At 46.2% G+C, this 23,827-nt stretch overlaps 2 protein-coding genes and 1 long non-coding RNA gene across 7 annotated transcripts in view; 2 read left to right on the top strand and 1 right to left on the bottom strand.

Annotated features, from left to right (window-relative positions):
• Window positions 1-23,827, bottom strand: part of zgc:110410 (LFG_like domain-containing protein) — a 345,300-nt gene that overhangs the window by 159,892 nt on the left and 161,581 nt on the right. The window lies entirely within an intron of this gene.
• Window positions 376-23,638, top strand: LOC115187935 (5-azacytidine-induced protein 2). 2 transcript variants are annotated; one of them, XM_029747014.1, is made up of 8 exons: window positions 376-570; window positions 3,155-3,386; window positions 4,684-4,800; window positions 5,366-5,465; window positions 8,133-8,266; window positions 8,642-8,691; window positions 15,732-15,862; window positions 22,740-23,638. In XM_029747014.1, exons 2-8 carry the CDS (start codon window positions 3,162-3,164, stop codon window positions 23,177-23,179), a joined length of 1,197 nt encoding a protein of 398 aa, XP_029602874.1. In that variant the 5' UTR covers window positions 376-570; window positions 3,155-3,161; the 3' UTR covers window positions 23,180-23,638. The 2 variants fall into 2 exon arrangements, with proteins under 2 accessions (XP_029602874.1, XP_029602873.1); XM_029747013.1 differs by having other exon boundaries at window positions 3,151-3,386.
• LOC115187942 (uncharacterized) lies at window positions 17,338-19,022 on the top strand. Of its 3 annotated transcripts, none has more exons than XR_003876171.1 (4): window positions 17,340-17,377; window positions 17,461-17,987; window positions 18,061-18,122; window positions 18,382-19,022. It is a non-coding gene; the product is annotated as an uncharacterized LOC115187942 (long non-coding RNA). The 3 variants fall into 3 exon arrangements; XR_003876172.1 differs by having other exon boundaries at window positions 17,361-17,408; XR_003876170.1 differs by having other exon boundaries at window positions 17,338-17,987.

The following is a 23,827-nucleotide window of genomic DNA, read 5'->3' as shown; positions in this document are numbered from 1 at the left end:
ATCCCCGAATAAATGTATTTAACCTTACACAGATTGAATCGCTAATGTGTATCACTACTACTAGCCAATTTAGCAAGCTAGCTCGCTAATTTAGCATTTTGCTAGCTAGCCGGACAGGCAAAAGAATCAAGTGTCGAACTTTGCGGGGGAGAGGTCAGTAGAAGCCCGAGACCAGAAATGTTGTTCATGTCATAACAAAATAGTATGAATACACATGATATTGTTTCTATAATCTCTAACCCATAGGTTGGAAGCTTTTCAAATATTATAGTATTCATCCGAGTAACATATTTAGCTACAACCAGATTAATCGTTATTTAAAGTCGAGGATGACGTCGGGGCTTTTATTTTGAAAATCACATCACCCCGGAAGTTTTGAAAGTGACATTTCACAAGACGGTGGATGTTTCCTGGTTCATGTTTAACCACAAATGTATTTTATATCGAAAACATATAAAATAACGATTTACAACAGAGCTATATTTTGGCATCACAGTCGTCCTGTAAATTGGTACCAAACCATGCTCGATAGATACACAACGTGATATCGTCGAAAACAACATCAACCAGGTAAAATAAGCTAACGCGGCTAGCTAGTATCAATTGATCATCAGCTGGTTGCGTATTCTTGTATCGTTTAGCGGCCAGCTAACAGCTATAAGACTGTCATCGCAAACTGGCTCACAGTTATAAGGTCTAGATGACCAATTTAGCGACGCTAGATAACACATCAGTCTTTAGTTAGGGTTGATCCATATTGAATAATGGCCTGTCCCGAGTTGCTAGCTAGCTATGCTAACGTCCTTCGAAATGCTGATGTTTAGATTTTTTCCTGGTGTGGTGGAAAGGGACGTGTTTATTTTATGACAACCTGATATATTTACTAATTGTTTTAACAGATAATAATTGATTCTGGTTTTAACTAATCGTTTCAATAAGATTGATTTCAACAAGTATCATGACATACAACATTGGTTTTGGTTTCTCTTTGACGCAACAGTTCCTGAGCTCTCACTTCCGTTATCGTGTAACATTGAGACACGCCGTCAGGAGTCTGTATGTTGGGAATCCAACCAACACACAGACTCCCGATGTTGTGTCCCAGAGCTGGTTATCGTGGTGTCTTGCTCAAGCAGCCAAGCCCACCGCCGCTTGTTATGGCTAAGATAAGAAAGAGATAGGAGTTCCACCCGCTCCTCCTATTGACGGAGTTCGACCCGCTCCTCCTATTGACGGAGTTCAACCCGCTCCTCCTATTGACGGAGTTCAACCCGCTCCTCCTATTGACGGAGTTCCACCCGCTCCTCCTATTGACGGAGTTCGACCCGCTCCTCCTATTGACGGAGTTCCACCCGCTCCTCCTATTGACGGAGTTCGACCCGCTCCTCCTATTGACGGAGTTCCACCCGCTCCTCCTATTGACGGAGTTCAACCCGCTCCTCCTATTGACGGAGTTCAACCCGCTCCTCCTATTGACGGAGTTCCACCCGCTCCTCCTATTGACGGAGTTCGACCCGCTCCTCCTATTGACGGAGTTCCACCCGCTCCTCCTATTGACGGAGTTCGACCCGCTCCTCCTATTGACGGAGTTCAACCCGCTCCTCCTATTGACGGAGTTCAACCCGCTCCTCCTATTGACGGAGTTCCACCCGCTCCTCCTATTGACGGAGTTCGACCCGCTCCTCCTATTGACGGAGTTCCACCCGCTCCTCCTATTGACGGAGTTCGACCCGCTCCTCCTATTGACGGAGTTCCACCCGCTCCTCCTATTGACGGAGTTCCACCCGCTCCTCCTATTGACGGAGTTCCACCCGCTCCTCCTATTGACGGAGTTCCACCCGCTCCTCCTATTGACGGAGTTCCACCCGCTCCTCCTATTGACGGAGTTCGACCCGCCCCTCCTATTGACGGAGTTCCACCCGCCCCTCCTATTGACGGAGTTCCACCCGCCCCTCCTATTGACGGAGTTCCACCCGCTCCTCCTATTGACGGAGTTCCACCCGCTCCTCCTATTGACGGAGTTCCACCCGCTCCTCCTATTGACGGAGTTCCACCCGCTCCTCCTATTGACGGAGTTCCACCCGCTCCTCCTATTGACGGAGTTCCACCCGCTCCTCCTATTGACGGAGTTCGACCCGCCCCTCCTATTGACGGAGTTCGACCCGCCCCTCCTATTGACGGAGTTCCACCCGCCCCTCCTATTGACGGAGTTCCACCCGCCCCTCCTATTGACGGAGTTCCACCCGCCCCTCCTATTGACGGAGTTCCACCCGCTCCTCCTATTGACGGAGTTCCACCCGCTCCTCCTATTGACGGAGTTCCACCCGCTCCTCCTATTGACGGAGTTCCACCCGCTCCTCCTATTGACGGAGTTCCACCCGCTCCTCCTATTGACGGAGTTCCACCCGCTCCTCCTATTGACGGAGTTCCACCCGCTCCTCCTATTGACGGAGTTCGACCCGCCCCTCCTATTGACGGACTTCGACCCGCTCCTCCTATTTATTTTTGACCTTTTCTCTGCAGTTTCAAAGAGTGAGGTCAACTCATCTCTAGAATCTCAATCCTGGACTTGTAGCACAACTGGCACAACACAACGATTGTCATTCTAAAGTATGCTGGAAATAAATACATTTGTTCCCAAATATATGCAACTCTATGTCAAACTCATGAGATTGTCTTAGTTATGGATAACTGACTCCTCAGGTCTACCTCTGCTCTCTACTAGCTAGGCCTGGCATGGAGCTTGGCATTATTGTATTGTCTTAGTTATGTATAACTGACTCCTCAGGTCTACCTCTGCTCTCTACTAGCTAGGCCTGGCATGGAGCTTGACATTATTGTATTGTCTTAGTTGTGTATAACTGACTCCTCAGGTCTACCTCTGCTCTCTACTAGCTAGGCCTGGCATGGAGCTTGGCATTATTGTATTGTCTTAGTTGTGTATAACTGACTCCTCAGGTCTACCTCTGCTCTCTACTAGCTAGGTCTGGCATGGAGCTTGGTATTATTGTATTGTCTTAGTTGTGTATAACTGACTCCTCAGGTCTACCTCTGCTCTCTACTAGCTAGGTCTGGCATGGAGCTTGGCATTATTGTATTGTCTTAGTTGTGTATAACTGACTCCTCAGGTCTACCTCTGCTCTCTACTAGCTAGGCCTGGCATGGAGCTTGGCATGGAGGCAGTGGAGGATGATATCTGCATTCTGAAGCATGAGACGGCGTACGGTGGAGCAGGGGAGAGCCCCGTGTCCGTGTGTGCCGGAGATGAGTCCGTAGCCTCCCACTTTGCCTTGGTCACAGCCTACGAGGACATCAAGAAGAGGCTGAGAGACACGGAGAGAGAGAACACACTGCTGAGGAAGAGAGTTAAACAACTGGAAGATAAGGTACGGGATGGGGGAGGGGCTTCATTAAGACACAACAGTCAGCTGACTCAGCACCCAAAATATGTTGGTAATAAACCTACTCTGCTCTTACTTCATACATGCACACCTTGATACAGCAAGTAAGTTCTCAGCAGTAGCAGTAAAATACAACTTTATTATCCCGATAGGGTCATTATTATCCCGATAGGGTCATCAGATGGTCAAAGTAGGTCTAGGGGGGGGACAGATAAAACCTCAGATGGTTAAAGTAGGTCTAGTGGGGGACAGATAAAACCTCAGATGGTCAAAGTACATCTAGGGGGGGACAGATAAAACCTCAGATGGTCAAAGTAGATCTAGCTCTATTATCTGGGGCTGTTCTCACAGTAAAACATTGTCACTTATCAATGTGTTGAGGTCATCCTGTTCTTGGAGAGGCTTGCATCATTCAACAGCTGTGTGTTGTAACCTGTAGCTGTGTTGTAACCTGTAGCTGTGTTGTAACCTGTAGCTGTGTTGTAACCTGTAGCTGAGTTGTAACTGATGATGTGTGGTTGTAACCTGTAGCTGTGTTGTAACCTGTAGCTGTGTTGTAACTGATGTGTGGTTGTAACCTGTAGCTGTGTTGTAACTGATGACGTGTGGTTGTAACCTGTAGCTGTGTTGTAACTGATGATGTGTTGTAACCTGTAGCTGTGTTGTAACTGATGATGTGTGGTTGTAACCTGTAGCTGTGTTGTAACCTGTAGCTGTGTTGTAACTGATGACGTGTGGTTGTAACCTGTAGCTGTGTTGTAACTGATGATGTGTTGTAACCTGTAGCTGTGTTGTAACTGATGTGTGGTTGTAACCTGTAGCTGTGTTGTAACTGATGATGTGTGGTTGTAACCTGTAACTGTGTTGTAACCTGTAGCTGTGTTGTAACTGATGATGTGTTGTAACCTGTAGCTGTGTTGTAACTGATGTGTGGTTGTAACCTGTAGCTGTGTTGTAACTGATGATGTGTGGTTGTAACCTGTAGCTGTGTTGTAACTAGTAGCTGTGTTGTAACCTGTAGCTGTGTTGTAACTGATGAAGTGTGATTGTAACCTGTAGCTGTGTTGTAACCTGTAGCTGTGTTGTAACTGATGACGTGTGGTTGTAACCTGTAGCTGTGTTGTAACTGATGAAGTGTGATTGTAACCTGTAGCTGTGTTGTAACCTGTAGCTGTGTTGTAACCTGTAGCTGTGTTGTAACTGATGGCGTGTGGTTGTAACCTGTAGCTGTGTTGTAACCTGTAGCTGTGTTGTAACTGATGATGTGTGTTGTAACCTGTAGCTGTTCAGACCTGAAGCTCCTTCCCCTGAAGGACCCCAGTACGTCAACAAGGCCTTCAGTGCCTACCGTGGCATCTACATGGAGAAGGAGGACCTGCAACTGGAGCTTAATAAACTGGTATGTACAGTCCACTAGGTCCAGCTGGTATGTATAATCCACTAGGTCCAGCTGGTGGACAGTCCACTAGGTCCAGCTGGTGGACAGTCCACTAGGTCCAGCTGGTGGACAGTCCACTAGGTCCAGCTGGTGTGGACAGTTCCCTAGGTCCAGCTGGTGTAGACAGTCCGCTAGGTCCAGCTGGCGTGGACAGTCCGCTAGGTCCAGCTGGCGTGGACAGTCCGCTAGGTCCAGCTGGCGTGGACAGTCCGCTAGGTCCAGCTGGCGTGGACAGCCCGCTAGGTCCAGCTGGCGTGGACAGCCCGCTAGGTCCAGCTGGCGTGGACAGCCCGCTAGGTCCAGCTGGCGTGGACAGTCCGCTAGGTCCAGCTGGCGTGGACAGCCCGCTAGGTCCAGCTGGCGTGGACAGCCCGCTAGGTCCAGCTGGCGTGGACAGCCCGCTAGGTCCAGCTGGCGTGGACAGCCCGCTAGGTCCAGCTGGTCAGAAGCAGTATCTCCTCCTGCTTCATTCTCTTCCTCTTTTACTCTTTCTCATGTCTCTCTGTCTTTAACTGTGTTTCTCTAGAAGAGGGAGAAGAGTGAGTCAGAGAGGCTCCTGAATGAGCAGCTGCAGGCCAAAGAGATGGAGCTGCTGCAGTTAAAGACGGAGATGGAGACCAGCCAAGGTACTTTAACGACCAGGGACTGAACCTCAGCCAAGGTACTTTAACGACCGGGGACTGAACCTCAGCCAAGGTACTTTAATGACCAGGGACTGAACCTCAGCCAAGGTACTTTAACGACCAGGGACTGAACCTCAGCCAAGGTACTTTAACGACCAGGGACTGAACCTCAGCCAAGGTACTTTAATGACCAGGGACTGAACCTCAGCCAAGGTACTTTAATGACCAGGGACTGAACCTCAGCCAAGGGACTTTAATGACCAGGGACTGAACCTCAGCCAAGGTACTTTAATGACCAGGGACTGAACCTCAGCCAAGGGACTTTAATGACCAGGGACTTAACCTCAGCCAAGGTACTTTAATGGCCAAGGTACTTTAACGACCAGGGACTGAACCTCAGCCAAGGGACTTTAACGACCAGGGACTTAACCTCAGCCAAGGTACTTTAATCACCAGGGACTTAACCTCAGCCAAGGTACTTTAACGACCAGGGACTGAACCTCAGCCAAGGTACTTTAATGACCAGGGACTGAACCTCAGCCAAGGTACTTTAATGACCAGGGACTGAACCTCAGCCAAGGTGCTTTAATGACCAGGGACTGAACCTCAGCCAAGGTACTTTAATGACCAGGGACTGAACCTCAGCCAAGGTACTTTCATGACCAGGGACTGAACCTCAGCCAAGGTACTTTAACGACCAGGGACTTAACCTCAGCCAAGGTACTTTAACGACCAGGGACTTAACCTCAGCCAAGGTACTTTAATGACCAGGGACTGAACCTCAGCCAAGGTACTTTAATCACCAGGGACTTAACCTCAGCCAAGGTACTTTAACGACCAGGGACTTAACCTCAGCCAATGTACTTTAACGACCAGGGACTGAACCTCAGCCAAGGTACTTTAATGACCAGGGACTTAACCTCAGCCAAGGTACTTTAATGACCAGGGACTTAACCTCAGCCAAGGGACATTAATGACCAGGGACTTAACCTCAGCCAAGGTACTTTAACGACCAGGGACTGAACCTCAGCCAAGGTACTGTAATGACCAGGGACTTAACCTCAGCCAAGGTACTTTAATGACCAGGGACTTAACCTCAGCCAAGGTACTTTAACGACCAGGGACTTAACCTCAGCCAAGGTACTTTAATGACCAGGGACTGAACCTCAGCCAAGGTAATTTAATGACCAGGGACTGAACCTCAGCCAAGGGACTTTAATGACCAAGGACTGAACCTCAGCCAAGGTACTTTAATGACCAGGGACTGAACCTCAGCCAAGATACTTTAATGACCAGGGACTGAACCTCAGCCAAGGTACTTTTTAACGACCAGGGACTTAACCTCAGCCAAGGTACTTTAATGACCAGGGACTTAACCTCAGCCAGGGTACTTTAATGACCAGGGACTTAACCTCAGCCAAGGGACTTTAATGACCAGGGACTTAACCTCAGCCAAGGTACTTTAATGACCAGGGACTTAACCTCAGCCAAGGTACTTTAATCACCAGGGACTGAACCTCAGCCAAGGTACTTTAATCACCAGGGACTGAACCTCAGCCAAGGTACTTTAATCACCAGGGACTGAACCTCAGCCAAGGTACTTTAATCACCAGGGACTGAACCTCAGCCAAGGTACTTTAATGACCAGGGACTGAACCTCAGCCAAGGTACTTTAATCACCAGGGACTGAACCTCAGCCAAGGTACTTTAATGACCAGGGACTTAACCTCAGCCAAGGGACATTAATCACCAGGGACTGAACCTCAGCCAAGGTACTTTAATCACCAGGGACTGAACCTCAGCCAAGGTACTTTAATGACCAGGGACTTAACCTCAGCCAAGGTACTTTAACGACCAGGGACTGAACCTCAGCCAAGGTACTTTAATGACCAGGGACTTAACCTCAGCCAAGGTACTTTAATGACCAGGGACTTAACCTCAGCCAAGGTACTTTAACGACCAGGGACTTAACCTCAGCCAAGGTACTTTAACGACCAGGGACTGAACCTCAGCCAAGGTATTTTAATCACCAGGGACTTAACCTCAGCCAAGGGACATTAATCACCAGGGACTGAACCTCAGCCAAGGTACTTTAACGACCAGGGACTGAACCTCAGCCAAGGGACATTAATCACCAGGGACTGAACCTCAGCCAAGGGACATTAATCACCAGGGACTGAACCTCAGCCAAGGGACTTTAATGACCAGGGACTTAACCTCAGCCAAGGTACTTTAATGACCAGGGACTGAACCTCAGCCAAGGGACATTAATCACCAGGGACTGAACCTCAGCCAAGGGACAGTATCATTACCAGGTTTTCCCCTTAGTCTCACCAACAGACTGACAGGCAGAGTCATCATGACCAGGCAGGGACTATCCTTTCCGCTCAGCCAAGGTGTAATGACCAGGATTGTCCCTAATGTCCAGCTAAGGGACAGTTAATGCCTATGACTTTACACTGAGTCTAGAAGCTCAACTCCCAATGTGCCCACTATCCCACAGACAAGCTAGAGTTTCACTGTTCACCCCTCTCTACCCTGATGTTCAATGTTTCTCACAGACAAGCTGGAGTTAAAGAAGTACTGATGGGGACTGATGTCACATGACCCAGAAGTGACAGAGTGTATTCTAACCGTGTGTGTGTGTGTGTGTGTTCTCTCCCTCCGTAGTGATCAAGTCTCTAACCAGTACTCAGGACTACTGGCAGGTGGACAGGATCAACAGTGAACTGAAGATCCATACTCTGCAGGAGGAGTTGGAGAGGATGACTCTGGAGAAGAACCGACTGCAGGAACACTGTGAGGTAAGACTATGGGGATATATAACTGCAAGTGTGTTTCATTCACAAAAGTCCTGATGAAGGTCTGTTGACCCAAACACCCGGTGAAGGTCTGTTGACCCAAAAACCCCGGTAAAGGTCTGTTGATAAAAAACCCGGTCTGTTGACCCAAAAACCTGGTCTGTTGACCCAAAACCCGGTGAAGGTCTGTTGACCCCAAAACCTGGTGAAGGTCTGTTGACCCCAAAACCTTTGTTTTGAGGTCCATGAAGACACATCGTGGAGCAACCAGAATGCCAGTGTAGTTTGCTGGGCTTTCGTTTCCAGACATGGTCTGTGAACCGACTCTCTCTTTCTAGGGTTTAATTTCTAACCCTTTTGATGTTCTCCTCGTCCTAGGATTCTTCTGGAACGAACTGTGACCAGAATCACGTGGAGTCTAACCCCAGGTATGTCCTTCATCTCCTCAGAATACTTCTTCGGGTTTGACGCCAGGGAAAGATCTCACTAAATAAATTGAAGCAGAATTTCGCCCCATTTTGAAAACACCTGTCATAGTGTAGATGCCATACACCAGCCACCAGATGGAGACAAAGCTTTGTTTACCTCAGAGCCAGGGAGATCTATGTCTGTAGTTTACCTAGCAACAGGGTTTCACTTTCAATGAGAAACTCGTCTGAGTACTGGGACATGCCACTCAGATAGACGGATCTTACTAGAATAGACTAGGATACATGCCACTCAGATAGACGGATCGTACTAGAATAGACTAGGATACATGCCACAGAAATTCAAGGCATCAGTTGTTGCAAAACAACAAACTCTGCCAGTTGTCCCCATGCTGATAAACACTAATATCTTATCTCTCTTTCACTGGCTCTATACACACTCACTGGCTCTATATACACTCACTGGCTCTATATACACTCACTGGCTCTATATACACTCACTGGCTCTATATACACTCACTGGCTCTATATACACTCACTGGCTCTACATACACTCACTGGCTCTACATACACTCACTGGCTCTATACATACACTCACTGGCTCTATACATACACTCACTGGCTCTATACAGACTCACTGGCTCTATACAGACTCACTGGCTCTATACAGACTCACTGGCTCTATATACACTCACTGGCTCTGTACACACTCACTGGCTATGTACACACTAACTGGCTCTGTACACACTCACTGGCTCTACACTCACTGGCTATATACACTCACTGGCTCTATATACACTCACTGGCTCTATACACACTCACTGGACTCACTGGCTCTTTATACACTCACTGGCTCTATACACACTCACTGGACTTACTGGCTCTATATACACTCACTGGCTCTATACACACTCACTGGACTCACTGGCTCTATATACACTCACTGGCTCTATACACACTCACTGGTTCTATATACACTCACTGGCTCTATACACACTCACTGGACTTACTGGCTCTATACACACTCACTGGCTCTATATACACTCACTGGCTCTATATACACTCACTGGACTCACTGGCTCTATATACACTCACTGGCTCTATATACACTCACTGGCTCTATATACACTCACTGGCTCTATATACACTCACTGGCTCTATATACACTCACTGGCTCTATATACACTCACTGGCTCTATATACACTCACTGGCTCTATACACACTCACTGGACTTACTGGCTCTATATACACTCACTGGCTCTATATACACTCACTGGACTTACTGGCTCTATATACACTCACTGGCTCTATACACACTCACTGGCTCTATATACACTCACTGGCTCTATATACACTCACTGGCTATATATACACTCATTGGCTATATATACACTCACTGGACTTACTGGCTCTATACACACTCACTGGCTCTATACACACTCACTGGCTCTATACACACTCACTGGCTCTATATACACTCACTGGCTCTATACACACTCATTGGCTCTATATACACTCACTGGACTTACTGGCTCTATACACACTCACTGGCTCTATATACACTCACTGGCTCTGTACACACTCACTGGCTCTGTACACACTCACTGGCTCTATATACACTCACTGGCTCTATACACACTCACTGGCTCTATACACACTCACTGGCTCTATATACACTCACTGGCTCTGTATACACTCACTGGCTCTGTATACACTCACTGGCTCTGTATACACTCACTGGCTCTGTATACACTCACTGGCTCTATACACACTCACTGGCTCTATACACACTCACTGGCTCTATACACACTCACTGGCTCTGTATACACTCACTGGCTCTATATACACTCACTGGCTCTATACACACACTCACTGGTTCTATACACACACTCACTGGCTCTAAATACACTCACTGGACTCACTGGCTCTATATACACTCACTGGCTCTATACACACTCACTGGACTTACTGGCTCTATATACACTCACTGGCTCTGTATACACTCACTGGCTCTATATACACTCACTGGCTCTATACACACACTCACTGGTTCTATACACACACTCACTGGCTCTAAATACACTCACTGGACTCACTGGCTCTATATACACTCACTGGCTCTGTATACACTCACTGGCTCTAAATACACTCACTGGACTCACTGGCTCTATATACACTCACTGGCTCTGTATACACTCACTGGCTCTAAATACACTCACTGGACTCACTGGCTCTATACACTCACTGGCTCTATACACACTCACTGGCTCTATACACACTCACTGGCTCTATACACACTCACTGGCTCTATACACACTCACTGGCTCTATATACACTCACTGGCTCTATACACACTCACTGGCTCTATACACACTCACTGGCTCTATATACACTCACTGGCTCTATATACACTCACTGGCTCTGTATACACTCACTGGCTCTGTATACACTCACTGGCTCTGTATACACTCACTGGCTCTATATACACTCACTGGTTCTATACACACACTCACTGGCTCTATATACACTCACTGGCTCTATACACACTCACTGGCTCTATACACACTCACTGGCTCTATACACACTCACTGGCTCTATACACACTCACTGGCTCTATATACACTCACTCTTTCACACTCTTCACATACGTTGCGGCTACTCTGTTTATTATCTATCCTGATTGCCAAGACACTTTTACCCCCACCGACATGTACATATTACCTCAACTACCTGGTACCCCTGCACAGTGACTCTGTACTGGTACTCCTTGTATATAGTCTCATTACTACCTGGTACCCCTGCACAGTGACTCTGTACTGGTACTCCTTGTTTATAGTCTCATTACTACCTGGTACCCCTGCACAGTGACTCTGTACTGGTACTCCTTGTATATAGTCTCATTACTACCTGGTACCCCTGCACAGTGACTCTGTACTGGTACTCCTTGTTTATAGTCTCATTACTACCTGGTACCCCTGCACAGTGACTCTGTACTCCTTGTTTATAGTCTCATTACTACCTGGTACCCCTGCACAGTGACTCTGTACTGGTACTCCTTGTTTATAGTCTCATTACTACCTGGTACCCCTGCACAGTGACTCTGTACTGGTACTCCTTGTTTATAGTCTCATTACTACCTGGTACCCCTGCACAGTGACTCTGTACTCCTTGTTTATAGTCTCATTACTACCTGGTACCCCTGCACAGTGACTCTGTACTGGTACTCCTTGTTTATAGTCTCATTACTACCTGGTACCCCTGCACAGTGACTCTGTACTGGTACTCCTTGTTTATAGTCTCATTACTACCTGGTACCCCTGCACAGTGACTCTGTACCGGTACTCCTTGTATATAGTCTCATTACTACCTGGTACCCCTGCACAGTGACTCTGTACTGGTACTCCTTGTATATAGTCTCATTACTACCTGGTACCCCTGCACAGTGACTCTGTACTGGTACTCCTTGTATATAGTCTCATTACTACCTGGTACCCCTGCACAGTGACTCTGTACTGGTACTCCTTGTTTATAGTCTCATTACTACCTGGTACCCCTGCACAGTGACTCTGTACTGGTACTCCTTGTTTATAGTCTCATTACTACCTGGTACCTCTGCACAGTGACTCTGTACTGGTACTCCTCGTTTATAGTCTCATTACTACCTGGTACCCCTGCACAGTGACTCTGTACTGGTACTCCTTGTTTATAGTCTCATTACTACCTGGTACCCCTGCACAGTGACTCTGTACTCCTTGTTTATAGTCTCATTACTACCTGGTACCCCTGCACAGTGACTCTGTACTGGTACTCCTTGTTTATAGTCTCATTACTACCTGGTACCCCTGCACAGTGACTCTGTACTCCTTGTTTATAGTCTCATTACTACCTGGTACCCCTGCACAGTGACTCTGTACTGGTACTCCTTGTTTATAGTCTCATTACTACCTGGTACCCCTGCACCGTGACTCTGTACTGGTACTCCTTGTATATAGTCTTATTACTACCTGGTACCCCTGCACAGTGACTCTGTACTGGTACTCCTTGTTTATAGTCTCATTACTACCTGGTACCCCTGCACAGTGACTCTGTACTCCTTGTTTATAGTCTCATTACTACCTGGTACCCCTGCACAGTGACTCTGTACTGGTACTCCTTGTTTATAGTCTCATTACTACCTGGTACCCCTGCACAGTGACTCTGTACTGGTACTCCTTGTTTATAGTCTCATTACTACCTGGTACCCCTGCACAGTGACTCTGTACTCCTTGTATATAGTCTCATTACTACCTGGTACCCCTGCACAGTGACTCTGTACTGGTACTCCTTGTATATAGTCTCATTACTACCTGGTACCCCTGCACAGTGACTCTGTACTGGTACTCCTTGTTTATAGTCTCATTACTACCTGGTACCCCTGCACCGTGACTCTGTACTCCTTGTATATAGTCTCATTACTACCTGGTACCCCTGCACAGTGACTCTGTACTGGTACTCCTTGTATATAGTCTCATTACTACCTGGTACCCCTGCACAGTGACTCTGTACTGGTACTCCTTGTATATAGTCTCATTACTACCTGGTACCCCTGCACAGTGACTCTGTACTGGTACTCCTTGTATATAGTCTCATTACTACCTGGTACCCCTGCACAGTGACTCTGTACTGGTACTCCTTGTTTATAGTCTCATTACTACCTGGTACCCCTGCACCGTGACTCTGTTCTGGTACTCCTTGTTTATAGTCTCATTACTACCTGGTACCCCTGCACAGTGACTCTGTACTGGTACTCCTTGTATATAGTCTCATTACTACCTGGTACCCCTGCACAGTGACTCTGTACTGGTACTCCTTGTTTATAGTCTCATTACTACCTGGTACCCCTGCACAGTGACTCTGTACTGGTACACCTTGTATATAGTCTCATTACTACCTGGTACCCCTGCACAGTGACTCTGTACTGGTACTCCTTGTTTATAGTCTCATTACTACCTGGTACCCCTGCACAGTGACTCTGTACTGGTACTCCTTGTTTATAGTCTCATTATTACCTGGTACCCCTGCACAGTGACTCTGTACTGGTACTCCTTGTTTATAGTCTCATTACTACCTGGTACCCCTGCACAGTGACTCTGTACTGGTACTCCTTGTTTATAGTCTCATTACTACCTGGTACCCCTGCACAGTGACTCTGTACTGGTACTCCTTGTTTATAGTCTCATTACTACCTGGTACCCCTGCACAGTGACTCTGTACTGGTACTCCTTGTTTATAGTCTCATTACTACCTGGTACCCCTGCACAGTGACTCTGTACTGGTACTCCTTGTTTATAGTCTCATTACTACCTGGTACCCCTGCACAGTGACTCTGTACTCCTTGTATATAGTCTCATTACTACCTGGTACCCCTGCACAGTGACTCTGTACTGGTACTCCTTGTTTATAGTCTCATTACTACCTGGTACTGCTGCACAGTGACTCTGTACTCCTTGTATATAGTCTCATTACTACCTGGTACCGCTGCACAGTGACTCTGTACTCCTTGTATATAGTCTCATTACTACCTGGTACCCCTGCACAGTGACTCTGTACTGGTACTCCTTGTTTATAGTCTCATTACTACCTGGTACCCCTGCACAGTGACTCTGTACTCCTTGTATATAGTCTCATTACTACCTGGTACCCCTGCACCGTGACTCTGTACTGGTACTCCTTGTATATAGTCTCATTACTACCTGGTACCCCTGCACAGTGACTCTGTACTGGTACTCCTTGTATATAGTCTCATTACTACCTGGTACCCCTGCACAGTGACTCTGTACTGGTACTCCTTGTATATAGTCTCATTACTACCTGGTACCGCTGCACAGTGACTCTGTACTCCTTGTATATAGTCTCATTACTACCTGGTACCCCTGCACAGTGACTCTGTACTGGTACTCCTTGTATATAGTCTCATTACTACCTGGTACCCCTGCACAGTGACTCTGTACTCCTTGTTTATAGTCTCGTTATTGTTATTTTATTGTGTTACTATTTCCATTTTTTATTCAGCAAATGTTTCATACTTAAACTCTGCATGTTTGGGAAATGGCCGGTGAAGAAGTATTTCCCAGTAAAGTCCACTACAGCTGTTGTATCAGGAGCGTTTGACAAGTACAAAGGGATTTGATCTAATTTGGGAACGTGGAGTAGACCTCCAGTACATTATCATGTCCACTAGTTGGCGCTACAGACCCAGCGTTTCATTCATGGAGAACCGAAGTAATCGCCTTTTATCACCCTGAACAGGTGCCTGTCTGAAACAATTCCTTCTCCATCCTGTGAATATAACAAATAAAAATTAAGCCCGAGTTTTTTTTTTTTTTTAAGTGTAACGTTTGAAAAGCACTTGGCAAATAAATTTATTAAAATTCTGTAGAAAATCAGTACCACTGTAGATGTTTATTTTTTAATCCCGTGGTCTGTCTCTCTCTGCTGAGTCCGGTTTAGTCACCGTGTTCATCAGATCTGTGCTCCTCTACAAGGCAGTCTTACAGGTGCTGCCACCAACATCACGTCTCTAACTCCCTTTTTCATGTTCAAAACATCTTGTCTTGTGCATCTTGACTCTATAATCTAAAATATGCATTTAGGTCTTTCCGTTAATGTATAATGTTTTGAAAGAAGAAAAATCTATTAACAATTATAAATGTATTTATTTATTTTAATATTCTGGAATTGCTTGGAGCAGCGGAAAGTGGCAGCATTACTGTTTTCACAAATATAAAAATAGTCATCATCAAATCAAATGTATTCATAAAGCCCTTTGTATATCAGCTGAAATCTCAAAGTGCTGTACAGAAACCCAGCCTAAACCCCCAAACAGCAAGCAATGCATGTGAAAGAAGCACGGTGGCTAGGAAAAACTCCCTAGGAAAAACTCATCTGTGTATTCCTGTCCTGATTTAAGTATGTATTGTGCAAATGGAAATAGTCCTGTAGATGAATGTAGGAGTGTTGTCCTGTAGTCTTGTCTCATTGTAGTATTGTTATTTTACAGCGATAAGGCAGTTCTACAGTCCTATGAGGCCCTGGTCACTGAGATCTCCTCTCTACACTCAGTGTTGAAACAACAGTCTGACCTGGTGAAGAAGCTCGGAGACAAACCACAGCTAGCAGCTAACAGACGAGGTGAGTTATAAACCACAGCTAGTAGCTAACAGACGAGGCGAGTTATAAACCACAGCTAACAGACGAGGTGAGTTACAAACCACAGCTAGTAGCTAACAGACGAGGCGAGTTATAAACCACAGCTAACAGACGAGGTGAGTTATAAACCACAGCTAGTAGCTAACAGACGAGGCGAGTTATAAACCACAGCTAACAGACGAGGTGAGTTACAAACCACAGCTAGCAGCTAACAGACGAGGTGAGTTATAAACCACAGCTAGCAGCTAACAGACGAGGTGAGTTATAAACCACAGCTAGCAGCTAACAGACGAGGTGAGTTATAAACCACAGCTAACAGACGAGGTGAGTTATAAACCACAGCTAACAGCTAACAGACGAGGTGAGTTATAAACCACAGCTAGCAGCTAACAGACGAGGTGAGTTATAAACCACAGCTAACAGACGAGGTGAGTTATAAACCACAGCTAGTAGCTAACAGACGAGGCGAGTTATAAACCACAGCTAGCAGCTAACAGACGAGGTGAGTTATAAACCACAGCTAGTAGCTAACAGACGAGGTGAGTTATAAACCACAGCTAACAGCTAACAGACGAGGTGAGTTATAAACCACAGCTAGCAGCTAACAGACGAGGTGAGTTATAAACCACAGCTAGTAGCTAACAGACGAGGTGAGTTATAAACCACAGCTAACAGCTAACAGACGAGGTGAGTTATAAACCACAGCTAGCAGCTAACAGACGAGGTGAGTTATAAACCACAGCTAGCAGCTAACAGACGAGGTGAGTTATAAACCACAGCTAGTAGCTAACAGACGAGGCGAGTTATAAACCACAGCTAACAGACGAGGTGAGTTATAAACCACAGCTAGTAGCTAACAGACGAGGCGAGTTATAAACAACAGCTAACAGACGAGGTGAGTTATAAACCACAGCTAACAGCTAACAGACGAGGTGAGTTACAAACCGCAGCTCACAGACAAGGTAAGTCCTGGCTGAGGCTCTTTCAGCAGACATTCTGGAAGGTTGCAGACAGATGTCTTGAGCTGGCTTGATCCCTTATACTACATGGCAGAGATGTGTGTATTTTCTAGGTAATGTATTTCTATCTGAACAGTCCAGGATAATGTGCCCTCCTCATTAACGTAATCCCTGTGTATGAGGGAGAGGGCCTCGGACTAAAGAGCAGATTTTCTGACGTACTGCTACTTCTTATTTAGTGTAGAGAAATGAATGTTTTCTCTTCGAGTTCCCTTGTCAACATCTCATGAGTTCCCCCTTCTCTCTGAGTGATAACTAAACCCAACCTGTCTTTTCACACATCGCAAAACAACATGCCATCAACAAGGAATCTTTCAAAATAAAAGTTGTTGATGAGAGTCTACTGGAGGCTAGGTGGAGAAAGAGGGATTCTACTGGAGGCTAGGTGGAGAAAGAGGAATTCTACTGGAGGCTAGGTGGAGAAAGAGGAATTCTACTGGAGGCTAGGTGGAGAAAGAGGGATACTACTGGAGGCTAGGTGGAGAAAGAGGGATTCTGCTGGAGGCTAGGTGGAGAAAGAGGGATTCTACTGGAGGCTAGGTGGAGAAAGAGGGAGGCTAGGTGGAGAAAGAGGGATTCTACTGGAGGCTAGGTGGAGAAAGAGGGATTCTACTGGAGGCTAGGTGGAGAAAGAGGGATTCTACTGGAGGCTAGGTGGAGAAAGAGGGATACTACTGGAGGCTAGGTGGAGAAAGAGGGATACTACTGGAGGCTAGGTGGAGAAAGAGGGATACTACTGGAGGCTAGGTGGAGAAAGAGGGATTCTACTGGAGGCTAGGTGGAGAAAGAGGGATTCTACTGGAGGCTAGGTGGAGAAAGAGGGATTCTACTGGAGGCTAGGTGGAGAAAGAGGGATTCTACTGGAGGCTAGGTGGAGAAAGAGGGATACTACTGGAGGCTAGGTGGAGAAAGAGGGATTCTACTGGAGGCTAGGTGGAGAAAGAGGGATACTACTGGAGGCTAGGTGGAGAAAGAGGGATTCTGCTGGAGGCTAGGTGGAGAAAGAGGGATTCTGCTGGAGGCTAGGTGGAGAAAGAGGGATTCTACTGGAGGCTAGGTGGAGAAAGAGGGATTCTACTGGAGGCTAGGTGGAGAAAGAGGGAGGCTAGGTGGAGAAAGAGGGATTCTACTGGAGGCTAGGTGGAGAAAGAGGGAGGCTAGGTGGAGAAAGAGGGATTCTACTGGAGGCTAGGTGGAGAAAGAGGGATTCTACTGGAGGCTAGGTGGAGAAAGAGGGATACTACTGGAGGCTAGGTGGAGAAAGAGGGATTCTACTGGAGGCTAGGTGGAGAAAGAGGGATTCTACTGGAGGCTAGGTGGAGAAAGAGGGATTCTACTGGAGGCTAGGTGGAGAAAGAGGGATTCTACTGGAGGCTAGGTGGAGAAAGAGGGAGGCTAGGTGGAGAAAGAGGGATTCTACTGGAGGCTAGGTGGAGAAAGAAGGAGGCTAGGTGGAGAAAGAGGGATACTACTGGAGGCTAGGTGGAGAAAGAGGGATTCTACTGGAGGCTAGGTGGAGAAAGAGGGATTCTACTGGAGGCTAGGTGGAGAAAGAGGGATTCTACTGGAGGCTAGGTGGAGAAAGAGGGATTCTACTGGAGGCTAGGTGGAGAAAGAGGGATACTACTGGAGGTTCGGTAGAGAACGAGAGCCCAGCTATTATCATAGCACTACAATGGTAGAGGATATATGATGATATTAAAGCGATCTCTCTTCCCTGTTCTGATGTTTTTCACCCCTGAAGAGATGTAGTTTGTTGCTATTCTCTTTGTGGAACAGAGGACCAAACAAGAGGTTTAGTAGGTTACTATTCTCTTTGAGGAACAGAGGACCAAACAAGAGGTTTAGTAGGTTACTATTCTCTTTGAGGAACAGAGGACCAAACAAGAGGTTTAGTAGGTTACTATTCTCTTTGTGGAACAGAGGACCAAACAAGAGATTTAGTAGGTTACTATTCTCTTTGTGGAACAGAGGACCAAACAAGAGGTTTAGTAGGTTACTATTCTCTTTGTGGAACAGAGGACCAAACAAGAGGTGTAAATTAGAATGAAATATAAAGAGCAAATATATTTATTCTAGTGAATATCCCAGACTAATCCTGTTTTGTAGATGAGAGAGAAAAAGGGAGAGATGTATTTATTCAAAGACACTGAGCATCTGTATTCGTCGGAGGTTCTTACTACGGAATCACTTTTATTCAAATGGAAACTCTCATGAGACTGTTTCTCTCTCTCTCCCTCCTGCTCTTCCATCAAACACAGAGGAACTCTCATTTAAACTTTATTATTATCCGCTCAACATGATGATTGGATAGAAAACCAATGATGTGTGTGTCTAATGTTGCATGCGTTTGTGCTGCATATTAAAGAGGCTGTGTGCGTGTGTGTGTGTGTGTGTGCGTGCGTGCGCGTGTGTGTGTGTGTAAGCTGTTTGACTGAACTGCTCTGACTCTCTTTACCATAGAAAGAAATGTCTATTCTCTTTAAATATTTGTTCTAAGCCATGTTATCTCTGAGGGATGCATCTCTCTAAAAGCCGTAATCAGGCCTGTGTGTGTTTCTGAAGCCTGTCTAGTTCTGAAGGGAACGTCAGAGGTGTGATTCTCACGCCGTCTCTCCTCACACTACTCAGCCCAATTAGCTATACAGCCTCTGGAAACTACAGTGTCTGGCTGGCTGTCGCTCTGCCTGTCTGTCGCTCTGCCTGTCTGTCGCTCTGCCTGTCTGTCCCTCTGCCTGTCTGCATGGCTGTTCTTCTGTCTGTCGCTCTGCCTGTCTGTCGCTCTGCCTGTCTGCATGGCTGTTTGTCTGTCAGTCGTTCTGTTGCTCTGCCTGGCTGTCGCTCTGCCTGTCTGCATGGCTGTTCTGTCTGTCGGTCTGTTCATCTGTCTGTCGCTCTGCCTGTCTGTCCCTCTGCCTGTCTGCATGGCTGTTCTTCTGGCTGTCCCTCTGCCTGTCTGCATGGCTGTTCTTCTGTCTGTCGCTCTGCCTGTCTGTCCCTCTGCCTGTCTGCATGGCTGTTCTGTCTGTTCATCTGTCTGTCGCTCTGCCTGTCTGCATGGCTGTTTGTCTGTCAGTCGTTCTGTCCCTCTGCCTGGCTGTCCCTCTGCCTGGCTGGCCCTCTGCCTGTCTGCATGGCTGTCCCTCTGCCTGTCTGCATGGCTGTTCTTCTGTCTGTCGCTCTGCCTGTCTGCATGGCTGTTCTTCTGTCTGTCGGTCTGTTCATCTGGCTGTCTGTCGCTCTGCCTGTCTGGCTGTCTACATGTCTGCCTGCCTGTCTGTCTGTCTGTCACTATGTCCGCCTGCCTGTCTGTCTGTCTACATGTCTGTCTGCCTGTCTACATGTCTGTCTGTCTACATGTTTGTCTGTCACTTTGATTTCTCGAGGAGAAAACTAAACTAAAATGCTGACTGAATGTAAGATAAATTATTTCTTAATAAATATTTTGTCTACTATATTCACACACTGTTTACTAATTCCTTTTCAGCATCACCCAACCCAACCACACATCCCTAAAGGTACACAGAAACAGTCTTTCATTAATTAGCCTGGTACTCATCCAACTTAGAGGATAACAGATATCAATCAACAGCATTTACAGTTTATTATTGAGCCCAAATTATTACTACAACCAGTCACACTAACTGAAATGATTACTACAACCAGTCACGCTAACTGAAATGATTACTAGAACCAGTCACACTAACTGAAATGATTACTACAACCAGTCACACTAACTGTAATGATTACTACAACCAGTCACACTAACTGAAATGATTACTAGAACCAGTCACGCTAACTGAAATGATTACTAGAACCAGTCACACTAACTGTAATGATTACTAGAGCCAGTCACACTAACTGAAATGATTACTAGAACCAGTCACGCTAACTGAAATGATTACTAGAACCAGTCATGCTAACTGAAATGATTACTAGAACCAGTCACACTAACTGAAATGATTACTACAACCAGTCACGCTAACTGTAATGATTACTAGAACCAGTCACACTAACTGAAATGATTACTAGAACCAGTCACACTAACTGAAATGATTACTACAACCAGTCACGCTAACTGTAATGATTACTAGAACCAGTCACACTAACTGAAATGATTACTAGAACCAGTCACACTAACTGAAATGATTACTAGAACCAGTCACACTAACTGAAATGATTACTAGAACCAGTCACACTAACTGAAATGATTACTACAACCAGTCACGCTAACTGTAATGATTACTAGAACCAGTCACGCTAACTGAAATGATTACTAGAACCAGTCATGCTAACTGAAATGATTACTAGAACCAGTCACGCTAACTGAAATGATTACTACAACCAGTCACGCTAACTGTAATGATTACTAGAACCAGTCACGCTAACTGAAATGATTACTAGAACCAGTCACACTAACTGAAATGATTACTACAACCAGTCACGCTAACTGTAATGATTACTAGAACCAGTCACACTAACTGAAATGATTACTACAACCAGTCACGCTAACTGTAATGATTACTAGAACCAGTCACGCTAACTGTAATGATTACTAGAACCAGTCACGCTAACTGAAATGATAACTAGAACCAGTCACGCTAACTGAAATGATTACTAGAACCAGTCACGCTAACTGAAATGATTACTAGAACCAGTCACGCTAACTGAAATGATTACTACAACCAGTCACGCTAACTGTAATGATTACTAGAACCAGTCACACTAACTGAAATGATTACTAGAACCAGTCACACTAACTGAAATGATTACTACAACCAGTCACGCTAACTGTAATGATTACTAGAACCAGTCACGCTAACTGAAATGATTACTAGAACCAGTCACACTAACTGAAATGATTACTACAACCAGTCACGCTAACTGTAATGATTACTAGAACCAGTCACACTAACTGAAATGATTACTAGAACCAGTCACACTAACTGAAATGATTACTAGAACCAGTCACGCTAACTGAAATGATTACTAGAGCCAGTCACGCTAACTGAAATGATTACTAGAGCCAGTCACGCTAACTGAAATGATTACTACAGCCAGTCACGCTAACTGTAATGATTACTAGAACCAGTCACGCTAACTGAAATGATTACTAGAACCAGTCACACTAACTGAAATGATTACTACAACCAGTCACGCTAACTGAAATGATTACTAGAACCAGTCACACTAACTGAAATGATTACTAGAACCAGCCACGCTAACTGAAATGATTACTAGAACCAGTCACGCTAACTGAAATGATTACTACAACCAGTCACGCTAACTGTAATGATTACTAGAACCAGTCACACTAACTGAAATTATTACTAGAACCAGTCACACTAACTGAAATGATTACTACAACCAGTCACGCTAACTGTAATGATTACTAGAACCAGTCACACTAACTGAAATGATTACTACAACCAGTCACGCTAACTGTAATGATTACTAGAGCCAGTCACGCTAACTGAAATGATCCTAATGAATGTTCCCTGGTCTTCATGAACAGTCAGGTGTGATGAGTTGCTTTGTTTGATTTTGGTTTGTTGAAATGGATTTATTTTCTTGAGTGCTGCTTTGGGGTTGGTGGCAAGGGTGATGGTGCTAAATACTGGGTCTTGTTCAGTAGGGCATAACGTAGTAGAACATAATGCAACTGAAAACCAACAATTAGTGTCATTGTACCAGTTCAGGTAGTACCAAAACAACAGTGTCAAAATGTTTCCTCCTGTTTGACGTCTACTGAACACAACCAGGTAAAACATTCTAATTATCTGACAACCTGATTTGAAGCAGTCAAGTTAAATAAATAGTGTTTGTGCCCTTCTCTCTAGCTGCACCAACTGTCCCTGTCCAGTGCCTGGACGATGTGGAGAAGAACCTGAACCATCGAACAGTCCGCATGTCCGTTCCCCGTGCCCCTAGCGCCCCCCCTGTCCCCTCCAGCTCTGGCCGGCCCTGCCTGCCCCCCGTGGGACCCCCGGCTCTGGAGGGTCTCAGGGAGGACTACTGGCCAAACGGTCCCTGGTCCAGCCACTACCCTGGAGCCTTGGATCTGGACTGTACCAGCCCTGTCCTCCTGCCTCCTCCTCCTCTCAACCAGGCCTCTCTAGATGACTCCTCCTGGTCCTTCCCCTCCCCGCCCAAACCCAGCGACGCCCTCTTCTGGGAGGGCCAAAGGCAGGGTCTGAGCCAGGGCAGCCCCATCCACTCCTCCAGGGGTAGTACCCCCATAAGCCCTAATGGAGACTGGGCCAAGCCCCCACCCTACTGAGGTGGAGACTCCCTGGCTCTAAGCCTGCCCTGCCGTGCAACACCCAACCTGCCTTAAGATGAGGAGACAACTCCTATGGACTCTCCAGCCTGGTGAACTAGCTCCAGGATGATTCAACTAGCCACAGAGCAAACCACAGGAGAAGCTTGTGATGGGCTACCCTCTGACCCAGCCCAGACACACTGATGACTCCCCTCCCTGGGAATCAGGTGGCAGAGAAAGGACATTTCATCCACACAAGAGGGAAAGATGATGGAGAGTCTGGACAGCCAGATTGTGTGTGTGTGTGTGTGTGTGTGTGTGTGTGTGTGTGTGTGTATATCCATACTGGTATTTACTAGAGCTCAAAGCTGTAGTGAACTAATCCACAGTCTGACTGCTTTACAATTTTAGCCCCCCTTAAATGTGACTTCTTTACATGTTCCCGTTGTCATGTATTATAAAGATATATAGTCAATCCTTACGGTATCTGTCCTTAATAATATAGAGGTTATAGTGTAGCTGCGCTGTAACAGATACTGGAATATATACCCCCAGTAGCACCTGAAGCTGTTTTTAATCACACAACACAAGGCAGGTAGCCTAGTGGTTAGAGTGGAGGGACGGCAGGGTAGCCTAGTGGTTAGAGTGGAGGAACGGCAGGTAGCC

Source organism: Salmo trutta, unplaced genomic scaffold (genome assembly GCF_901001165.1).
Source record: "Salmo trutta unplaced genomic scaffold, fSalTru1.1, whole genome shotgun sequence".
Lineage (NCBI taxonomy): Eukaryota > Metazoa > Chordata > Actinopteri > Salmoniformes > Salmonidae > Salmo > Salmo trutta.
Note: the sequence above shows the minus strand (reverse complement) of the source record. Positions and strands in the feature narration are given on the sequence as shown.

Excerpts from the sequence above, each read along its gene's own strand:
- LOC115187935 (XM_029747014.1), top strand. The coding sequence starts at position 3,162 with ATGGAGCTTGGCATGGAGGCAGTGGAGGATGATATCTGCATTCTGAAG. Across the intron at positions 5,466-8,132 it reads GGAGATGGAGACCAGCCAAG|TGATCAAGTCTCTAACCAGT; the intron begins GTACTTTAACGA and ends CTCCCTCCGTAG. Across the intron at positions 8,692-15,731 it reads CACGTGGAGTCTAACCCCAG|CGATAAGGCAGTTCTACAGT; the intron begins GTATGTCCTTCA and ends GTTATTTTACAG.